The 16,524-nt window shown below is 38.9% G+C and overlaps 4 protein-coding genes across 7 annotated transcripts; 2 read left to right on the forward strand and 2 right to left on the reverse strand.

Annotated features, from left to right (window-relative positions):
• On the forward strand, nt 1-2,015 carry orai1b (ORAI calcium release-activated calcium modulator 1b). The gene is made up of 2 exons (XM_004074795.5): nt 1-866; nt 947-2,015. The coding sequence occupies exons 1-2, from the start codon at nt 753-755 to the stop codon at nt 1,502-1,504; spliced, it is 672 nt and encodes a 223-aa protein (XP_004074843.1). The 5' UTR covers nt 1-752; the 3' UTR covers nt 1,505-2,015.
• Nucleotides 2,016-2,444: 429 nt separating this feature from the next.
• Nucleotides 2,445-4,249, reverse strand: morn3 (MORN repeat containing 3). Of its 3 annotated transcripts, XM_078956250.1 has the most exons (7): nt 4,118-4,249; nt 3,936-3,981; nt 3,367-3,533; nt 3,121-3,278; nt 2,876-3,035; nt 2,610-2,794; nt 2,445-2,528 (listed from the first exon to the last, which is right to left on the reverse strand). In XM_078956250.1, the coding sequence occupies exons 3-7, from the start codon at nt 3,509-3,511 to the stop codon at nt 2,457-2,459; spliced, it is 720 nt and encodes a 239-aa protein (XP_078812376.1). In that variant the 5' UTR covers nt 3,512-3,533; nt 3,936-3,981; nt 4,118-4,249; the 3' UTR covers nt 2,445-2,456. The 3 variants fall into 3 exon arrangements, with proteins under 3 accessions (XP_078812376.1, XP_020563345.2, XP_078812377.1); XM_020707686.3 differs by lacking the exon at nt 4,118-4,249 and having other exon boundaries at nt 3,936-4,075; XM_078956251.1 differs by lacking the exons at nt 3,121-3,278; nt 4,118-4,249 and having other exon boundaries at nt 3,936-4,033.
• Nucleotide 4,250: 1 nt separating this feature from the next.
• On the forward strand, nt 4,251-12,485 carry tmem120b (transmembrane protein 120B). Its single transcript, XM_004074929.3, has 12 exons — nt 4,251-4,435; nt 6,929-7,047; nt 7,236-7,352; nt 7,457-7,516; nt 7,608-7,703; nt 7,776-7,865; nt 7,966-8,031; nt 8,123-8,184; nt 8,851-8,943; nt 9,206-9,270; nt 9,377-9,445; nt 11,268-12,485. Exons 1-12 carry the CDS (start codon nt 4,373-4,375, stop codon nt 11,382-11,384), a joined length of 1,017 nt encoding a protein of 338 aa, XP_004074977.1. The 5' UTR covers nt 4,251-4,372; the 3' UTR covers nt 11,385-12,485.
• rhof (ras homolog family member F) lies at nt 12,363-15,309 on the reverse strand. 2 transcript variants are annotated; one of them, XM_023960452.2, is made up of 5 exons: nt 14,712-15,309; nt 14,473-14,560; nt 13,655-13,764; nt 13,286-13,420; nt 12,363-13,164 (listed from the first exon to the last, which is right to left on the reverse strand). In XM_023960452.2, the coding sequence occupies exons 1-5, from the start codon at nt 14,754-14,756 to the stop codon at nt 13,000-13,002; spliced, it is 543 nt and encodes a 180-aa protein (XP_023816220.1). In that variant the 5' UTR covers nt 14,757-15,309; the 3' UTR covers nt 12,363-12,999. The 2 variants fall into 2 exon arrangements, with proteins under 2 accessions (XP_023816220.1, XP_023816219.1); XM_023960451.2 differs by having other exon boundaries at nt 14,698-15,309.
• Between the last annotated feature and the right edge of the window lie 1,215 nt (nt 15,310-16,524).

The raw sequence follows: 16,524 nt of genomic DNA on the forward strand, positions 1-16,524 counted from the left end.
CAAAACATTGTTGGACAGCGTCACGGCATGTTCTTCCAAACGCTCAAAAGTGCGAAACACTCGTCATTAATTTATTTGGACTAAACCAAAAATATTATTTTAATTCATTTTCATAATTTTTTATGTTTTTATTTTTAATAGGACTTATGTTAGGTTTATTTTAATGTTCTTGTTATTTATTTACTTTAAAATATCCGAAACATTTTTTATTTATTTACTTTTGTTAAGTGAAGACGGATTTTTTTTTTTACTTTGTGCTAAATTTGCCCAACTAAATTATAAACAGACATTGTTATTGACGTGTGATAAAAAAGTAAAGATAAAATGATCACTTGCATATTTTTTTTAAATGTTGGAATTAACCCGTTACGTCTTTTCTTCATGATTTACTTCGAAATTAACTAAGATATTATCTATATGAGGGAGTTTTACTTTAATTGTGGGTGTCTAGTTTGATGGAATATAAAAGTAATTGTCGTTACGACATTATAATCAGAGCGGTGCAGTTATGACCCCTCGGTTGACTTAGCAACGGATATTCCAGGCGTGTGCGCGCGCAGGCTTGTGGGTAGTTTAAGGTGCAGGCAGCACAGCACGCCGAAGGAAGCTCGTTGGTGGCCTCCGTAGCAGCTTCCGTAGTTCCGTCAGCTGCCGACGTTAATGGTTTCCGAGAGTACGTAGGTGGCTCTCTCTTCTTCCTTAAGAGCCAAAAAGAAAATAGCGACCGCGCTGCTCGGACGGTGTTCTTCAACATGAGCCTGAACGAGCATTCACTACAAGCACTGTCTTGGAGGAAGCTGTATCTGAGTCGAGCCAAACTGAAGGCGTCCAGTCGAACGTCAGCCCTGTTGTCTGGATTTGCTATGGTAACAATGCCTCCTTTTGACTCCTATGGTCACATGACCGCTGTGCCTCGTGTTTCATGTTCTTGTCCTACTTCCTGCAGGTTGCTATGGTTGAAGTGCAGCTGGACAACAGTTACCCCTACCCCCCTGCCCTTCTCATCGCCTTCAGTGCCTGCACCACGGTGCTTGTGGCCGTTCACCTGTTTGCTCTGATGGTCAGCACCTGCATCCTGCCAAATATCGAGGCTGTCAGCAACGTGCACAATCTCAACTCTGTGAAGGAGTCTCCGCATGACCGGATGCACCGGCACATTGAACTGGCCTGGGCTTTTTCCACTGTCATCGGTACCTTGCTCTTCCTGGCTGAGGTTGTTCTGCTCTGCTGGGTGAAATTCCTACCTATTAAACCCAACAAGTCCAGCAACAACACAATGTCATCTGGTGTTGCTGCCGCCATCACTTCGACCTCCATCATGGTTCCCTTTGGTTTGATCTTCATAGTCTTTGCAGTGCATTTCTATCGCTCGCTGGTCAGCCACAAGACGGACAGACAGTTTCAGGAGCTTGAGGAGCTATCCAACCTCACAAAGCTTCAAAACGAGCTTGACAACAGGGGGGAGGCTTCTATCTTGCAGTCACCAAGCTCCCATTTCCCATAGATTTGAAGGAAGTATTCTGGTGGAACTTTTAATTTTCTTGGGGATTTCTTCACCACAACGTTGGCTTCAAACTTTCTACACAAATGAAGGATTTACGTCCTCGTGAAATTTGCTATTGTGAAGAGTTGTATTTTTAGAGGACACGAAGGATTAAATGTGAGCTCATAAGTTTGTTCTAATGCATGTCGTTCAAGCGTCCGGTCTTAAACTAATGCGGGATTTGAATTTGAATTCATGGCAGACACTGGATCGGTACACCTGTCTGTTGCCTGCGTTTATTGTTTTTTCAGTAGGCACTGCATATTTTTGTGTATATTTACTAGTGTTTTGTGAGCCACTGCAATAACTTTTTTCCCTTCACATTAACAGGATCTACTTCAGAAAAGTCCAGTGTTTTGCTTCCTGTCCTTTGAGCTGTCTCACTAATTGTGCCAAATTTGCAGTATTATTTGAGTCTGCTGATAAGTTTTGGCATTTTTTTTTTCATTAAAAAGAACAGATGAAAACCCTTTATTGCCTTCTTTGCAACATTTTTGCTAAATGCAAAATTGAACAATTATTTTGAGATATTTTATATTTTATTAGTTTAAAAACAGAGCAAGCAGACATTTTAGTTAACAAAATGGGCCTAAACTGAGCTGGATCACCTTATAAAAACAAACTGAGAACTAAAGTTTTGTTGGCATAAGGATTTATCCAAATTTTACTATTGACTGTCATCTTAAAAATAAAGAAGTTCTGGTCAAGTTATATGTTTTTCGTTTAAAATTGTGCATTTAGTGCTTATTGCATGATATCCATGAATTTAGGTGGTAATCCTATTTAAATTTGTGCTCTGTTTACATTTTAAGTTCAACAAAAATGTGATCGCTACTATTTTATTGATCATAGTCGAAAATGTAAGGTATAAAACTGAAAATACAGACACAATGAAACAGCATTCATCAGATATTTAGTCTTTACTAGTGTATATTAGGACTGACTGAGCTTCCTTTAAAACCTGCTCTGGGTCCACCAGATGTAGCTTTAGAGAGAAAATAAAGACAGAAATTAGATTACACGAATGTGGCTGAATATGTCATGCATCCTTTTTTCTATGTTTTACCTTTGGAAATTTACACTTTGATGGTTCTGGGGCTTTGTCCTTTTCATATTCACACAGGGTTCCACATTTTGCTTCGCCATCTATCCAGAAGCCTACGTAAAGCAGGCCTTTTTCAGAATTGTAACACTTGCCGCTGCCATTCCTCTTGCCGTCTTTCCAGGAGCCCTCATACCAGCTTCCATTTGCTAGACCGCAAGTTAGATTCAGTTTTTTTTTTTAACAACAAATAGTCCAAACTGAAGAGAGACGTTTAAAAACATTCTTACCATACAAGAGTTTTCCTTCCCCGTGTTCCTTATCACACATCCACTCTCCCTCATAGATGTCTCTGTTCTCATGGAACATTTTTCCCCGCCCGCTCCGTTGGCCCTCGCTCCACTCCCCTTCATACACTGCCGTGTTATTGTAGAAGTAAATCCCGTAGCCCTGAGAAATGATAAAAAGTGTCAATAAACATGGGGAAAGATGTGCCAAACTGTGTGAGTAAAACAAAAACTGTTGCAATACATACATGCTTCTTTCCATTTTTCCACTCTCCATCGTACTTCCACACATAACCTTTTGATTCAGGGTCTAACACATAGTAAGTGCCATATCCATCGTATTTGCCAAATCTCCATTCACCATTGTAAACGGCGCCAGTGTTCTTCCACATTTGAATTCCAATGCCTTAATAATAAATTAGAGTAGTGGCAACAAGAAGCATTAAAAAAATCCTAAAAGTTTGACTAAAACTAATTAAAATACAGCATCTTACCGTGCTTCCTGTTGTCCTGCCATTCTCCGGTGTATTTATCCCCATTAAGGGAAAACACTGTGTGTCGAAATCCAGATTTTAATGTCATGGACTCTTTCAAAGCCGAAGATGGAGGCTCTGTTTTCGAGGGTTTGATGGAAGACATGGCAACTAAGCGCTTGGCAAAACTGGAAAAAAAAGTAATACGTTGGAGAAGGAAAGCATTAAGTTAGTTCTGTCTTTTAAAAAAAAAAAAAAAAACACACAGACACAAAAGTTTTCTTGAAATTCTGAAAATGAAATACCAAAAATTTGCAATAGCAAGTCCTTAAAGCATGATTGACCTTCAAAGGCAGAAATTCAATGTCTGCAGAGACACTTTTTCTGTGGCATTTTGGTAAGCACATGCTCTAAAATGAGCCAAATTAACAACTAAGCATATTTTGTAAATATTTCTTCAATCTTAGAGGGATTAACAAGAGTCCAATAAACTTCCTGACCTTTTTAGTTATGGAGATTTTTTGTTGTTGTTGTTTTTTTTTTTTTTTTTTTTTTTTTTGGGGGGGGGGGGGGGGGGTATGTATACTTACAAAGAAAATGCCAGAATACAGAAAGTGGTGGATCTTCGCCGTGGTCCTGAGAAAAATAAGAAAGTAAGCGGTTAGGTATGGACGTGAGTGCTGACAGCGACAGGGCAGTTGTGTCTGCTGTGTCCTAGCAACAGTAAAACGCCCCGTGATTGGATAAAAACAAATCCAATTTAAACTCGTACATTCACATTATTGTTGAATGTTTCTCTGGGCTATTGGAGCTATTTTACTAAATCCGAATGACTGGTAAATGGGGATGTTGACGAAACAAAACTGAAGCGAGGTTCACCACCGGTTTTGAGTGAACCTTCTTGGGTTTACGCAGGCGCAGTGCAGCACGATTAAAAAAAAGAAGCGTCCGAGTGGGACGGAGTATCCTGTTGGAAGAGGCATTCATTGTGACTGCATGCGTCCTCACCACTGACCATTATTTCATAATGTCCTATTGTAAGTTGCAGGCGGAATGGGACGATATAGACAACGAATATCAGCAGTTACAGGTGAGAGTGGTCTATTCTAACGAGGGATTTGTTTTATGTCGGCTTTTTTAGGCTGCCGCGTGCCGTAACTAAGTAGGTACTGTCGCGACCACGGTAGTTTATGGTTTTTTGCTAGTTAGTTGCCATTCATTCTCAGCTTATCTTTAAACCTGAAGCCACTTTCTCTGCTGTTAGTAGCTAAAAATGTGACTCGAATAGACTTTTGCTGGACGTTTAAATATTTAAACTTTACTTAATTATTTGTGGTAGCTGCTAGCGTTAGCAGCAGCATCATCATGATGTTGCTCGTGCTCTTGTGGCTAGTGTGTCGCAGAAGAGCAGCTACTTTTAAGCTAACCAATCATATCGATTAAACTTGCGGAAACGACATGAAGACGTCTCATGTTTAATTCTTTTAATTATTAATAAAGACAAAAAATGTATTGAATATTTCTTTAATCTGCTAAGCTAGTTCAGTTTGGCTAAAACAATTTCTAACTCTCAATGACTTTTTGGACGGTTGTGTTTACTATGAATTCTGATAGCATGGACTGCGTTCAAATTAAAACTGTCCCCCTAATTATCAAGGAAAATAATGTAGAGCTGCTCCTCAGGGAAAGGGGAGTAACGATGGTTTCATTAGAACACACAGACACATTGCAGTTGCACTCAGCTGCTTTCAGGTTATAGGGAAATAATGAAAGAAACCAAAGTAGGTCTGTCATTTTTGGTTTATTAGTCATTTCAAATGTGTACCTGCTTTTATTTTGAAGGTTGTGCTAACACAATTTGTCACCATCTTCTCTTCACTTTTCTAATCATTTCTTCTATTTCTTCCCTGGTTAAAATGTGTCCTGCAGATGCATTTGTAAATTTTATTTTATCAAATTAACTTTTTTCTTTCATGCTTTTACATTTAGTTTAAATTTGGCATAAGTAGGTAGGAGAGAGAAATGTAAAAAAATACTTAGGCTGTCACTATCTTCTACTTTTAATATAAGCTAAAGCATACACCTTCTCTTCTTAAATTATATAGATTGTCACTTTGCTTCTGGCCTTGTCTTTCCTCATCGAGGCCACCACTGATCTTGTGAACATCTCTGACCAACCAGTTGTGAAATGCAACTTACTTGTCACGTGAACTTAAACATTTGCCAAAGTAAAAAGAAAACTGTCAAAGTCATTGTGCTGCACAAACACGCTGAACATTTGCCAAATGCACGTGAGCTTGCACGTTCTGGATTCTTAGAATACACATGGTTGATGAATCAGACAAAAATGTGGGTTAATCCACCAGGCAGCAAATCAAAGTCGTATTGAAACATATCAGTCTATTTCTGATGCTGTTTTGTTGTTTCCGCTTTTAAGCTTTAGCCCTTATAAACCGTTTTTCCTTTTCTTCATGATGTACATTTTGGTTTATTTTTAAACTGTTCTCCTTAGAACGTGTTTTTGTAGCCAGAACACAATGTGCTACACAGGAACATGAGGTTGGCAGAGCAGGAGAGAGCTGTTCAAGTTACTCCACTCCTTCTTAGAATGAAATGTGTAACCTTAATGGTATTTTGCAAAAGCCTCAAGCCATCAATTCATCCCTAAGTTTAATTAGTTGGACCTTTTTTCCGTTACTAGATGAGGTAATGTAATGTCAGGTAAAAGTTCTCCAGGTGTTCTGAAACTACCTGGTGTACCAAACCATTCTAATACGGTTTTGCTTGCGGGTTTATCCTCTGAATAAACTTTTGTTTGGCTTGATTGTTTTTATATCAGTTTTCAGCAGCTCAACCCAAAACAAAAAGCACAACCAAGTAAAAGGATTTGAGTAAATTAAGTTATAAAAAAAAAAAAATCTTTAGAGAACCGAGAGAACTTCTGCAAATCATGGCACTAAAATATAAGAATATTGGTCTCATGGGAGCAAAAATCGAAGAAGAAAAAAGTACGGCCTTGGAATTGAATGCAATAGACTATTTCATAAGTAAATGTGACCTTTGTTCTGCCAACCACAAACGGTGCTGCACCACTTATTCAGATGATTCTGCGTGTGAGGACAGGGAGTCGTATGCAATGACTGTCAGAGACGAGTCATGCGAGGAATTTGAGGGGGGCTAGACTTGAGTCCCTAACCTCAGATCAGAGGATTATCTGTGCTGACTGTGCGGTTTAACCACAGACGACTATGTTCAGTCTTACTGTGATGACAGAGCTACTGTTTCATTATTAAAGTAACCTTCAATAAAGGGGACCTAGTTCAAGTTTGGCTTAAAATAAAAATTTTCATCTCTGATTTCAGGGTCAGTCAGTATCATGATCATGTTTACATTTCTGGTATATTTCCATTATAGGCTCTAAGATTTAGAGAAAAAAGGAAACTCACAAGATTGGAGTTCAGAACAAAAATGTAACTAAAATCTGTAATTGCAACATATGACTCTGTTTTTTACTATAAAATGACTCATTTATGAAAGCCTCTGTTTATAAAATCTGTATTTGTTTGATTTTTTTTTCTTCTAGGAAACTCATAAGATCTACAGACAGAAGCTGGAGGAGCTCACTAGTCTTCAGGCAACATGCAGCGGAGCCATCAGTAAACAGCGAAAGTCCCTGAAAGACGTGAGACGCAGTTTAAGCAAGTGAGGATAGAGGTGTAGGGACCTCTTAAACATTTTTTCATTTAATTTTTTTCCTCCCCATTTTAAAGTGCTAACAGTTACATTTTTTATCACTTCTTATCTTCAGGACAAGCTTTTATTTTTTTAACCCAAATGTATTTAAAAATCCCAGTTGTAATAATGCATTCTCCCTGCTTGTGTTTTCACAGGTGTGCTCAAACTTGTGATGAAAAAGAACTTCAATTACTAACACACATCAAAACCCAAATCAAAGAAAGGGAGCATGTTTTCTTTGATATGGAAGCATATTTACCAAAGAAAAATGGGTAAGAATGCTGATCCTGTTGTTAAGCGATTAAAAATTTTTTTTATAATCTTGGAAACATAACACTTGTGTTTTTTTTTTCTGTTAATTGTATTTTTTTTGCAGCCTTTACTTGAGTTTAGTGCTGGGAAATGTGAATGTGACACTCCTCAGTAACCAGGCAAAGTATGACTTCGACCGTAGCTACAAAATAACAAAAAGTCTGTTCCGATTTTTCCCTCTCCCATCATGCTCTTCTTTTTTTTTACATTCCTAGATTTGCCTACAAAGACGAGTATGAGAAGTTCAAACTGTACATGACGATAATCCTGATGTTTGGAGCAATAACCTGCCTCTTCTTTCTCAACTACCGGTGAGAGACGTCTTCCTTTTTGTTCTGTTGGCGTCTAAAAATGTATTTCCTTCATTCCTTTTTCCTGTTTAGAGTCACGGATGAAATCTTCAACTTTTTGCTGGTGTGGTATTACTGCACACTGACCATAAGGGAAAGCATTCTCATGAACAATGGCTCAAGGTATCTGTTCTACTACATGATCTGTAATTCCTTCTCAATACATGCCGTTATTTTGGCAGAAAGACGATGTATTTGCTCGTGTTCTCATGTATTTTATAAGGATCAAAGGGTGGTGGGTGTCTCACCACTACGTCTCCACCTTTCTGTCGGGGGTAATGCTAACCTGGTGAGTTTTGTCGTAGCAGGACAGTTCTAGAAACACTTAGCTGATACAGAAAATTCAAGGTGGTTTTGCCTAAATGTGTGTTTTTCTGCAGGCCAGAGGGACCAATGTATCAAATGTTTCGAAGCCAGTTCCTTGCTTTTTCTATTTATCAAAGTAAGTCTGACATTGTTTTACTTATTAGTTTTGTTTTCTGTTAGTTCTGAGGCTGTGCATCTCACGGTGGAACAAAGACATTTGAAATGAAAGCACCTTAGCTACACGAAACCTTTAACGACTTAGAAAGTAGTTGACATGAAGTTGACATGGGAAAAATAATAATAAATGAGTATTAAGATATAAAATTACAGGAAAAAAGGTCTTAAATTTCCAAAATGTGTAATTTTACGTGAAAAAATTCCTGCTTTTTCAAAACTAAAATGTTACATTTAGCTTTTTATGTTTCAGGAAAGACAATGGAGCATTATCTGTTTCATTTATGTTGAAGACAACTAAGTGAAATTGGAGAGATTGGATCGCTCAAGAATCTCTCTCTCAATCTGCTTTACTTTAAAATAAATAAATAAATGTACATTATTTTCAAGACACACTTTTGTCTTTAAAAATTACACCTTTTTAGAATTATTCTCATGGTTGTACTTGATTTCTCAAAGCCTATATTCATTGTTTTTCTTTTCTGGAGGCCCTAACATAGTTCTTACATCTATGGATCCTATTTTGGATGCAATTTTTTAAAAACGTGTTGATGTAGAGACAGAAAGGGAACTATTAATTGTGTTTTTGCAAATATCTATTTAACAGTTTGGTTCTTTTTCCCCACAGGCTTCGTTCAGTTCCTGCAGTATTATTATCAGAGCGGCTGCTTATACCGGCTGCGTGCGTTAGGAGAGAGGAATCAGCTGGACCTCACAGTGGGTGAGTAGGAAGCTATTTCTGGTTGAAGTCATTTTAATCGTTTGAGCTAGCTACAGTACCATGTCTGGAAAAAAGTAAAAAGAATTAGGCTAAAGGTGAGACACTGTGACAGCTGCAAACATCAGCGCTGCAGTGCAGATGACTGGTAACCCGAGTAGGGCCCCCCTGAGCTGTCCTTCTAGAAGTCTGCTCTAATGTCCGACTGTTGTGCATTGAAAGCAGAGTAGCATCAGTGTGTCACGCATGTCATGTCTCTGCACAGAGGGATTCCAGTCCTGGATGTGGAGAGGACTCACTTTTCTTTTGCCTTTTCTCTTTTTTGGCCACGTAAGTTTGTCCAGTTGGTCTTTTCCTCACTCTCAACATTGAACAAAAGCATAAAGACGTCCAGACCGGGATGCACTGTGGACATTCATTTGTCCCCTGTTTGCAGTTTTGGCAGCTGCACAACTCGGTGACGCTGTTTCGTTTGGCAAGACATGAGGGGTGTAAAGAATGGCAGGTAAACGCTACACTGTAAAGGCAAAAGTTAAATATTAGTGTCCAGTTTCCCAATGTCATCAGGAGAACAGTCATTTTCTCTTTTGTTTATACAGCGGCCCCTCGTTTATTGTGGGAGTTGCGTTCTAATAATAACCTGTGATGGGTGAAATCAGCAAAGTGGGATTATACATGTTTGAAGGCAGTTGAACCTCTCACACTTTTCTCAGACACATATTAACATTTTCACACTTTTTATCTTATTTTAACTCTTAAAGTTCAAGTGTTCATAGAAAAATAAGTCCATTATTATAGAATGAAAACAAACATGGAAGGTTTTTGTGAATTTGTGGAACTGCACACATTCTGTACAGGAGACATGGCACAGGCGGGACTGATTGACAAGGTCTACAGCCAATCAGCACACAGAACCAAAAAAAGCACGTACAGTTGCACAGAAAGAAACCTGAAAAACAGACGGTAAATTAAAGATTGAACACGAGAGGTGAGGGACCGCTGTATTGTCAAAATCTTATAAATACTTGAGTTAAGGTTGTATATGGAAGGAAACTTATTTTAAAAAACCAAAACAGAGCAATAATTAAAAGGGCCTATATACTGCAAAATCACATTTTTTGGAGCTTTTAAATTCCTCACAAAAGAAACCCCAAAGGGGTATTTTGATCCAATCGCGCATTTCTGAGCATTCTTTAAAAACCTGCGCTCTGAGCACCGGTCCCTCCCAATCCACGAAAACAAGCGGTTTCTCACATTGTGATGTCACAAAGTGAGAAACCGCCCCTTTCAGGAAGAGTCTGCGCTGCCTGCACTGTCCCCAAGCTAACACACCCACTTTCTAGCTAGCTAGCTGTGATCGGCAAAACGCTTTCCTTTTATATGCACGATATGCACACTCATCTTTACTAAAGTTTGGATGTTGTTTTGTTTTCGTGGGTGACGCAGACACACTGCTGTGGCCAACTCTGGGTTGACGTCATCAAATGGGCGGCATCACAGAGCGAAAGTCGGTGCCTCTGCGATCGAAATAAGATTTCTCATATTTCACTTTAAAAAATGCTTCTTTAGTGTGCCAAATAAAATAAATGATCATATATATGGATATAGTTTGATCTGAAAGGCTTAACAGCATGGTATAGGCCCTTTAAAGCAGATCTATGTTTCTTTTTTTTTTTTAAAACACAGACTCAATCATCTTTTGGTCTATTCCAAAAGCGTTCCCAGTGGTCTTTTAATTATGATTATTCTGTCTCTAAGCAAAATCAAAAAACCTGTATCATTTTCTACGACATATTTTCTGCAGAGCGGCTGGAGTTGATTAGAAATTCAACTCCAGCTCAGACCAGGAAATCGAGGACGTACATGGATCTGTTTGTCTGCACACGGATGCATCAGAATGGAGTGAAGCAGCATTTTTCCTTCTGCTCCTGATTCACAATGATTTGAATCAAGAAATACTCCAAATTGCAGTTTTGAGCTTAATTTTTTTAATATATGGCCTCCATCGTCAGGAAAAAATGCCACAAAAACACTATTTTTATCGGAGGGGGTCTTTAAAGAGTAATATACTTTCACCTGGAAAGAAATCAACAAGTGAAAATGGTGAAAGAAAATAAGCATAAATTCATGCCTTTGTTTGAAACAGTGGAATTATAACAGGATACAAACATTTTCATGCATCCTAGTATTTATCTGGCTTTACTGGTGTGATTTCTTTTTTTTCAGTTGCAAAGCGGGGGGTGTAAATGTGGTTGAATAATTTGAAATTCAAATCTGTGAATTCCAAATCTGTAATGAGCATGTCCTAACTCGCTCCTGCCTTTCAGGTGTTCATGCTGGCGCTGACGTTTCTTGTTCTCTTTCTGGGAAACTTTCTGACCACGTTGAAAGTTGTTCGCCAAAAAGTCCAAAAGAAGGTGGAAAAAGGGCAGAAGAGTGACTGAAAGGATCATCAGGGAGAAAAAAATACAACAAACAGAATCTATGCTCCTCCAAAAAGAACAGTTTTTGTGACGCACACGAACGGCTTAACGGGCCACCGGACGAGCGAGCCAGCGGAGAGCCGAGCGGAAACGCCGACCTCCGTCAGACTGCAGACACACTCAGACTTTCTGAGAGCGCTAAAGGGATGGACTTGGAGGACGAACCGGCTGATGCTTTTCCTGTGTGTAGAAAACTTGTTACCTGGAGTTTGTGTGGCTACATGAGTATCAGACCGCCTTCCTCTCCAAGTCACATGCAACAACACGAGGGCAGGTAGCAGAACAGAACGCGGTTTGCCTTTCAAGACCTATTGTCTGTTGTGTGTGTGTGTGTGTGTGTGTGTGTGTACTTCTGTGAAGTAGTAATGGTCATGTTGGCTCTGGCAACAAATTACATTTCTTTTGTATCCCAACCTCACTGCTGAAGGGTGTAGAAGTACACAAACGTTGGTCCTCAGGCTGTGATTAGAGAATAAAACAGCCGCTCTGTTTTTTACTCACGTCTCTCAAAGAGACTGAAGGAACTTGGCAAAGTTTCTCTTGTTACGCTGGTTACACAAGCCATAGCTTTATTTTTGTAACAGATATATCATGAACTGATGTTACTTTATGTAAACACTTTTACTTTAAGGTCTTAATCTGGATAGAAATCAAACCACGTATTAAAAATCCGTTCCCCGTTTGTTTTTGGTGATGTTGCAGAAATGCTCAGATGCTGCTACCCGCACTAGTACTTCAAAGATGTCTGAACCCATATTTTTCTAGGAAAACGTTGCACTGTGGTTCACGTTCAGCTTTCCGAGGCTCTGGTGCGTGAGGCCTCACTTTCCTCACGTCTAGGGCTACTGCATCTTTGACGTAGCAGCGTTAAGATCACATGGGTTTCTGTGGCGAACATGAGATTAAAAATCACATTTCAGGTGGAAGCTGTTGCATAAATTCAGATTTTCATACAGTTGCAGTTTATTTTAATACTTTATCAGCTCAATGTTTGGCCAGTAACACAGCACAGTTTGCAGTTTCTCAATCTGTGTACATCAATAAAAAAAAATTCCTCATGAAGTTGTGTATTTTATGTGTATGAAAATAAGTCCATCAAACAGGAGATGCTACGGTCATTATACCCTTGTGCCTCTAGTCGGCGCTGTTGTTAAAGGTAAAAATCCTGCAACAACAATTAAAAAACTAAAAGTAAGCATTTAGTCTTGCTATAAAGGATTAATTGCTGTTTCTTTTTAATAACCCTTTTAAACTAACACTATTCCTGAATGAGAACATCCAATATTTGCTTTTTTAGTTCTTTGTTGTTTCAGCATAATTACCCATAAATACTAAACTCATTCAAATACTGGCAGTTGGGGATAAACAGTCATTTGATATGCAAGCAGGAAGTGAATTTTCCATTTTATCTTTGAAAAGTCTGTGTGCATCTCTCAAAGGAAGGGTTTCCTGTTGCAGCATGACTCATTACGTTGCAGTTCAAGCAGAACAGTCAGATGGTGCAACCGGGTTTGCTGGATTGATGTGTAGAACAGTCCTTTCCACGTCTTGATGTTCAGAAGACACCCCCCCCCCCTCAGAAAATGACGCATTTCTTCTTCCGCTTGAGCTTCCTCTGTTTTCGGTTGAAGGCCAAGGCTTTTTTGGTGGCCTGCCTGAACAAGTTGTCCACGTTCTCCTGAAATTTGGCTGAGCACTCCAGGTAGAGCGCTGCGTTGATTTCCTTCTGCGTCTGTTCCCCCTGAAACCACCAAGGAGGAGAAACCGTAAGTGGGACAGTGAAGATGCCACAAAGAGCAGCCATGTTTTTAGCTTTTGGGGGGCCTGTCTCTGAAAAGGTTCTCGCTTCATGTTTCTGTCACCTGTGTGTATGAGATGGGAGCCATCCCGTTGGCCTTCAGCTTCCTCATGCATTCCCTGTCCTTCCTGAGGTCAGTTTTGCACCCAATGAGGATAACTGGGACGTCCTGACAAAAGTGCTTCACCTCTGGGAACCACTGGTTAAAACACAATCGGGGGTGTCAGTCTTTGTGTGACTTGCATCAATCTGCACAAGGATCTACAGTTTTCTCTGCTTTCCCTCGCGGGGGTAATCATATCTGATAGAATGCGGGCCACGCCAACGTGCCGGGCTTAACTTTTTGTTTAGGCAGAGCAAACCTGATATTTCAGTCACAAAAGGAAAGAAAAAAAATACTTTTACTTCTTTTGTCTCAGAGGGAGGCGTGTACCTTGACTAGAACATTGTCAAAGCTGGTGGGGTTGGTGACATCGAAGCACACTAAAACCAGGCTGACCCCATAGTATGAGAGCGGCCTCAGTCTGTCGTAGTCTTCCTGTCCTGTGGGAACAAAAACCAGAAGCTTTTAGGTTTCTGTTTCTTTTTTACAAAACAATTAAAAGCAAAAAACTGGTTTGTCTCAAACAGCTGGAACGTGAAGATATATCATGTGTGAGAAAAGCTGGGGTAGATGCAGAAAACCACTTCCTTGATGGGACTTCCTATGCTGTGGCTGGAAGACACACCAATGCTGATACGTTCCAGCACTACCATACCTTACCTTTAAAAACAATGCACTTTTATTTGACTAAATGCTCATTTATACTTGGATATCTTGCAAATTTAAGTTACAAACTTGTTAAGGATTAAAGAAATGTAACACACCACAAAACCAAATTTTAAGTTTATTTTCTACTCATTTTTTTTTTATTCTTTTTAATTTTACTTCGTAAAACTGCCTCCTCTTTATTTCTGCCTGTAAACCAGCTTTTATAGTCAGGTTGGTTGTTGTTGACCCCGTCAGTTCCTATGAAACTTGTTAAAGATACTCATATAAACCTTCACCACTTCCTGTGTCATACAAAAGTCCTGTTACTTCAGTTATAATTAATCGTTAACTAAATGCAACACATTTGTCCAATAACGTCAATCTTTATATGGTGATAAACACAGATGGGGTGATGGTGCCCAGCTTTATATTTGAAAAGTGAAGCATTTAAACTAAAAAAAAAAAAAAAAAAGTTTCAAAAAGGGAGAATTTTCTCTTACCAGCTGTGTCATTGAGGGTGAGTTCTATCTGTTTCCCATCCAGATCAACAGTCGTGACATACTTCTCAAACACGGATGGGGCATAGTCCTGTTATTGAGAGAGAGATGGAGCTTAGCGTGGTTTGTCCTCCCCAAAAATATCAGCACACTTTTGGTTTAGATTAATAAGAAAACAAAGGAGGATTTAGATGGAATGAATTCAAACGGATCAACAGCTTCTCTTACCTCTGGAAAATTACCTTTGGCATAAACCGTGAGCAGAGATGTTTTCCCACAGCCTCCATCTCCCACAATGACAATCTTGAGTTCTTGTTTTTCCCTCCTGCCTTTGCCTGTTACTCCACCGTTTTCACTCATTTTACCTCCAAACAGGTCCGACAGGTAGCAGGCAGGATGAGGCAATATAGGTTCCCTCCTTTCTTTTGTTTTTTTTAATGTATTTTTATTTTAAAGACATGGCAAAGATTGATGAATCTATATTCAGCAAAGTTCCCGTTGATTCGCAGCCAAGAGAAAGGAGCTCATGTTTTACCAGGTAGCTCAGTCTGCTCACCATTTCCTGTCACACTGACGCCGCTTCCATCAGACCCTGATGCCTCCCGCCTCCTGTCCCATCGTGAGAGACTGTTCGCTGCAGCACAGACACACGAGGAGGCTGTCATGCACTCACTTCCTTTTGGGGTTTTTTTGCATGACTTTTGCTTCTTTCACTTTCTTGGGTGGGTACTTCAGCGCAGGCTCTGCCTCCTCTTGACTGCGTTTGAGGAAGAAGGCGTGAGAGAGACCAGCTCTAATGGTTAAGACTGAAGGATCTCAACCATTTTACCTCCAACATCCCTGCAGAAAGCATTTGGGAATACAGGAAGGTGGAGATGTTGCAGTGATGTGCATCCAGTGTGAGGATCTAATCCGTCCTGGGGAATGGGATTTCATTTTGGGACGAATTCTTTCTTTATTTTTTTTACCAACAGGAGATTAAATAAGAACATTATTTTTAACTGATTGGGTTTAAAACACAACTAAATGGTAGCTCTTGTGCTGCTATTTTAAATAGCAAACTCTTTTCTTTTTATTTTGAAGTTTTACCTCAAAACAAGATGTTTATGGAAATATTGACATCTGTGCTCCAGGACGAGACATTCTTTTAACCTTCAACACAATGTACGCGCTAGATCTCATCTAGATCTAAAATAAGAAGATCCCATAAAGACACAATGAGACAGCTCTGCGGGTGTAGAAAATGCTTTATTTGGGGTTTTTTAAAGATAAAATACCTCTTTGACAATGTTAGACATGAAAAAATGACAGTTTTTATGTGACAAACAGAAATAATAAATCAATCTTCACTTTTAATGTTTTTATATAAAGACCTCTGTGCCTGAGAGCTTTTTAATAAACACTGATGTTAGGTTTGAGATAAAAATGATGGGTTTTGGAGGGTCTATCAACAAAAACAGATCACCATTTCAACTTCTTGATAGAAAACAGTTTGTCCACAAAATGCACTAAAATCTGAAAAGCAGCTCCAGTAGTTTGGAATCTTCTCCACGCCATCCTTAAATTAAAAAGGGCAACAAAGCCAATTATTTGAATTTAAAGATTACAGACAGTTGAACAATCTGTCCCTTTAAGAGAAAAAGATGACACCCTTATTCCTGTGCCTTTATTCTTTTGGATGATCAGTTTAAGTCATTTTTTATTACTTAGTTTGAACTATTTTTGCAGTAATACCATGTTAGATGTGCTTACTTTTATGTGTTAAAGTCCTAACAATCACAGCTAAATGCCATTTTTGGGTGAAAAGATGAATAATATAACATTAAAAAAAATACAGCATGGAAAGAGAAAAATATTCTGGAATTTTACTCTGAACACATGCAAATTTTCGAGAGATTTAAAAGGAAATATTATTTTAAAAGTATAATAACCATAGTCTATGGAAGGACATTATTGATAACGGCAAAAGGAAATAAAACACATTTCCAAATATGACAGTCGACTAAATAATCCACAAGAATAAAAATCTGAAATTACAAAAAGAACCCTGTTGTT

The sequence above is a fragment of the Oryzias latipes genome, chromosome 12 (assembly GCF_053564925.1).
Source record: "Oryzias latipes strain Hd-rR chromosome 12, Olatipes_Hd-rR_3.1".
Taxonomy (NCBI): Eukaryota; Metazoa; Chordata; class Actinopteri; order Beloniformes; family Adrianichthyidae; genus Oryzias; species Oryzias latipes.

What these genes read in the sequence shown, in the direction of transcription:
- orai1b (XM_004074795.5), top strand. Translation starts at nt 753, where the DNA reads ATGAGCCTGAACGAGCATTCACTACAAGCACTGTCTTGGAGGAAGCTG. An exon ending in TGTTGTCTGGATTTGCTATG is followed by an intron (nt 867 to 946) that starts GTAACAATGCCT and finishes TACTTCCTGCAG; the next exon opens with GTTGCTATGGTTGAAGTGCA.
- morn3 (XM_078956250.1), bottom strand. Translation starts at nt 3,511, where the DNA reads ATGTCTTCCATCAAACCCTCGAAAACAGAGCCTCCATCTTCGGCTTTG. An exon ending in GGAAAAATGGAAAGAAGCAT is followed by an intron (nt 3,036 to 3,120) that starts GTATGTATTGCA and finishes ATCATTTCTCAG; the next exon opens with GGCTACGGGATTTACTTCTA. An exon ending in GGAAGGAAAACTCTTGTATG is followed by an intron (nt 2,795 to 2,875) that starts GTAAGAATGTTT and finishes CTTGCGGTCTAG; the next exon opens with CAAATGGAAGCTGGTATGAG.
- tmem120b (XM_004074929.3), top strand. Translation starts at nt 4,373, where the DNA reads ATGTCCTATTGTAAGTTGCAGGCGGAATGGGACGATATAGACAACGAA. An exon ending in TATTTACCAAAGAAAAATGG is followed by an intron (nt 7,353 to 7,456) that starts GTAAGAATGCTG and finishes TTTTTTTTGCAG; the next exon opens with CCTTTACTTGAGTTTAGTGC. An exon ending in CTTTTCTCTTTTTTGGCCAC is followed by an intron (nt 9,271 to 9,376) that starts GTAAGTTTGTCC and finishes CCCTGTTTGCAG; the next exon opens with TTTTGGCAGCTGCACAACTC.
- rhof (XM_023960451.2), bottom strand. Translation starts at nt 14,829, where the DNA reads ATGAGTGAAAACGGTGGAGTAACAGGCAAAGGCAGGAGGGAAAAACAA. An exon ending in CCAAAGGTAATTTTCCAGAG is followed by an intron (nt 14,561 to 14,697) that starts GTAAGAGAAGCT and finishes TCTCAATAACAG; the next exon opens with GACTATGCCCCATCCGTGTT. An exon ending in TTGACAATGTTCTAGTCAAG is followed by an intron (nt 13,421 to 13,654) that starts GTACACGCCTCC and finishes TGTTTTAACCAG; the next exon opens with TGGTTCCCAGAGGTGAAGCA.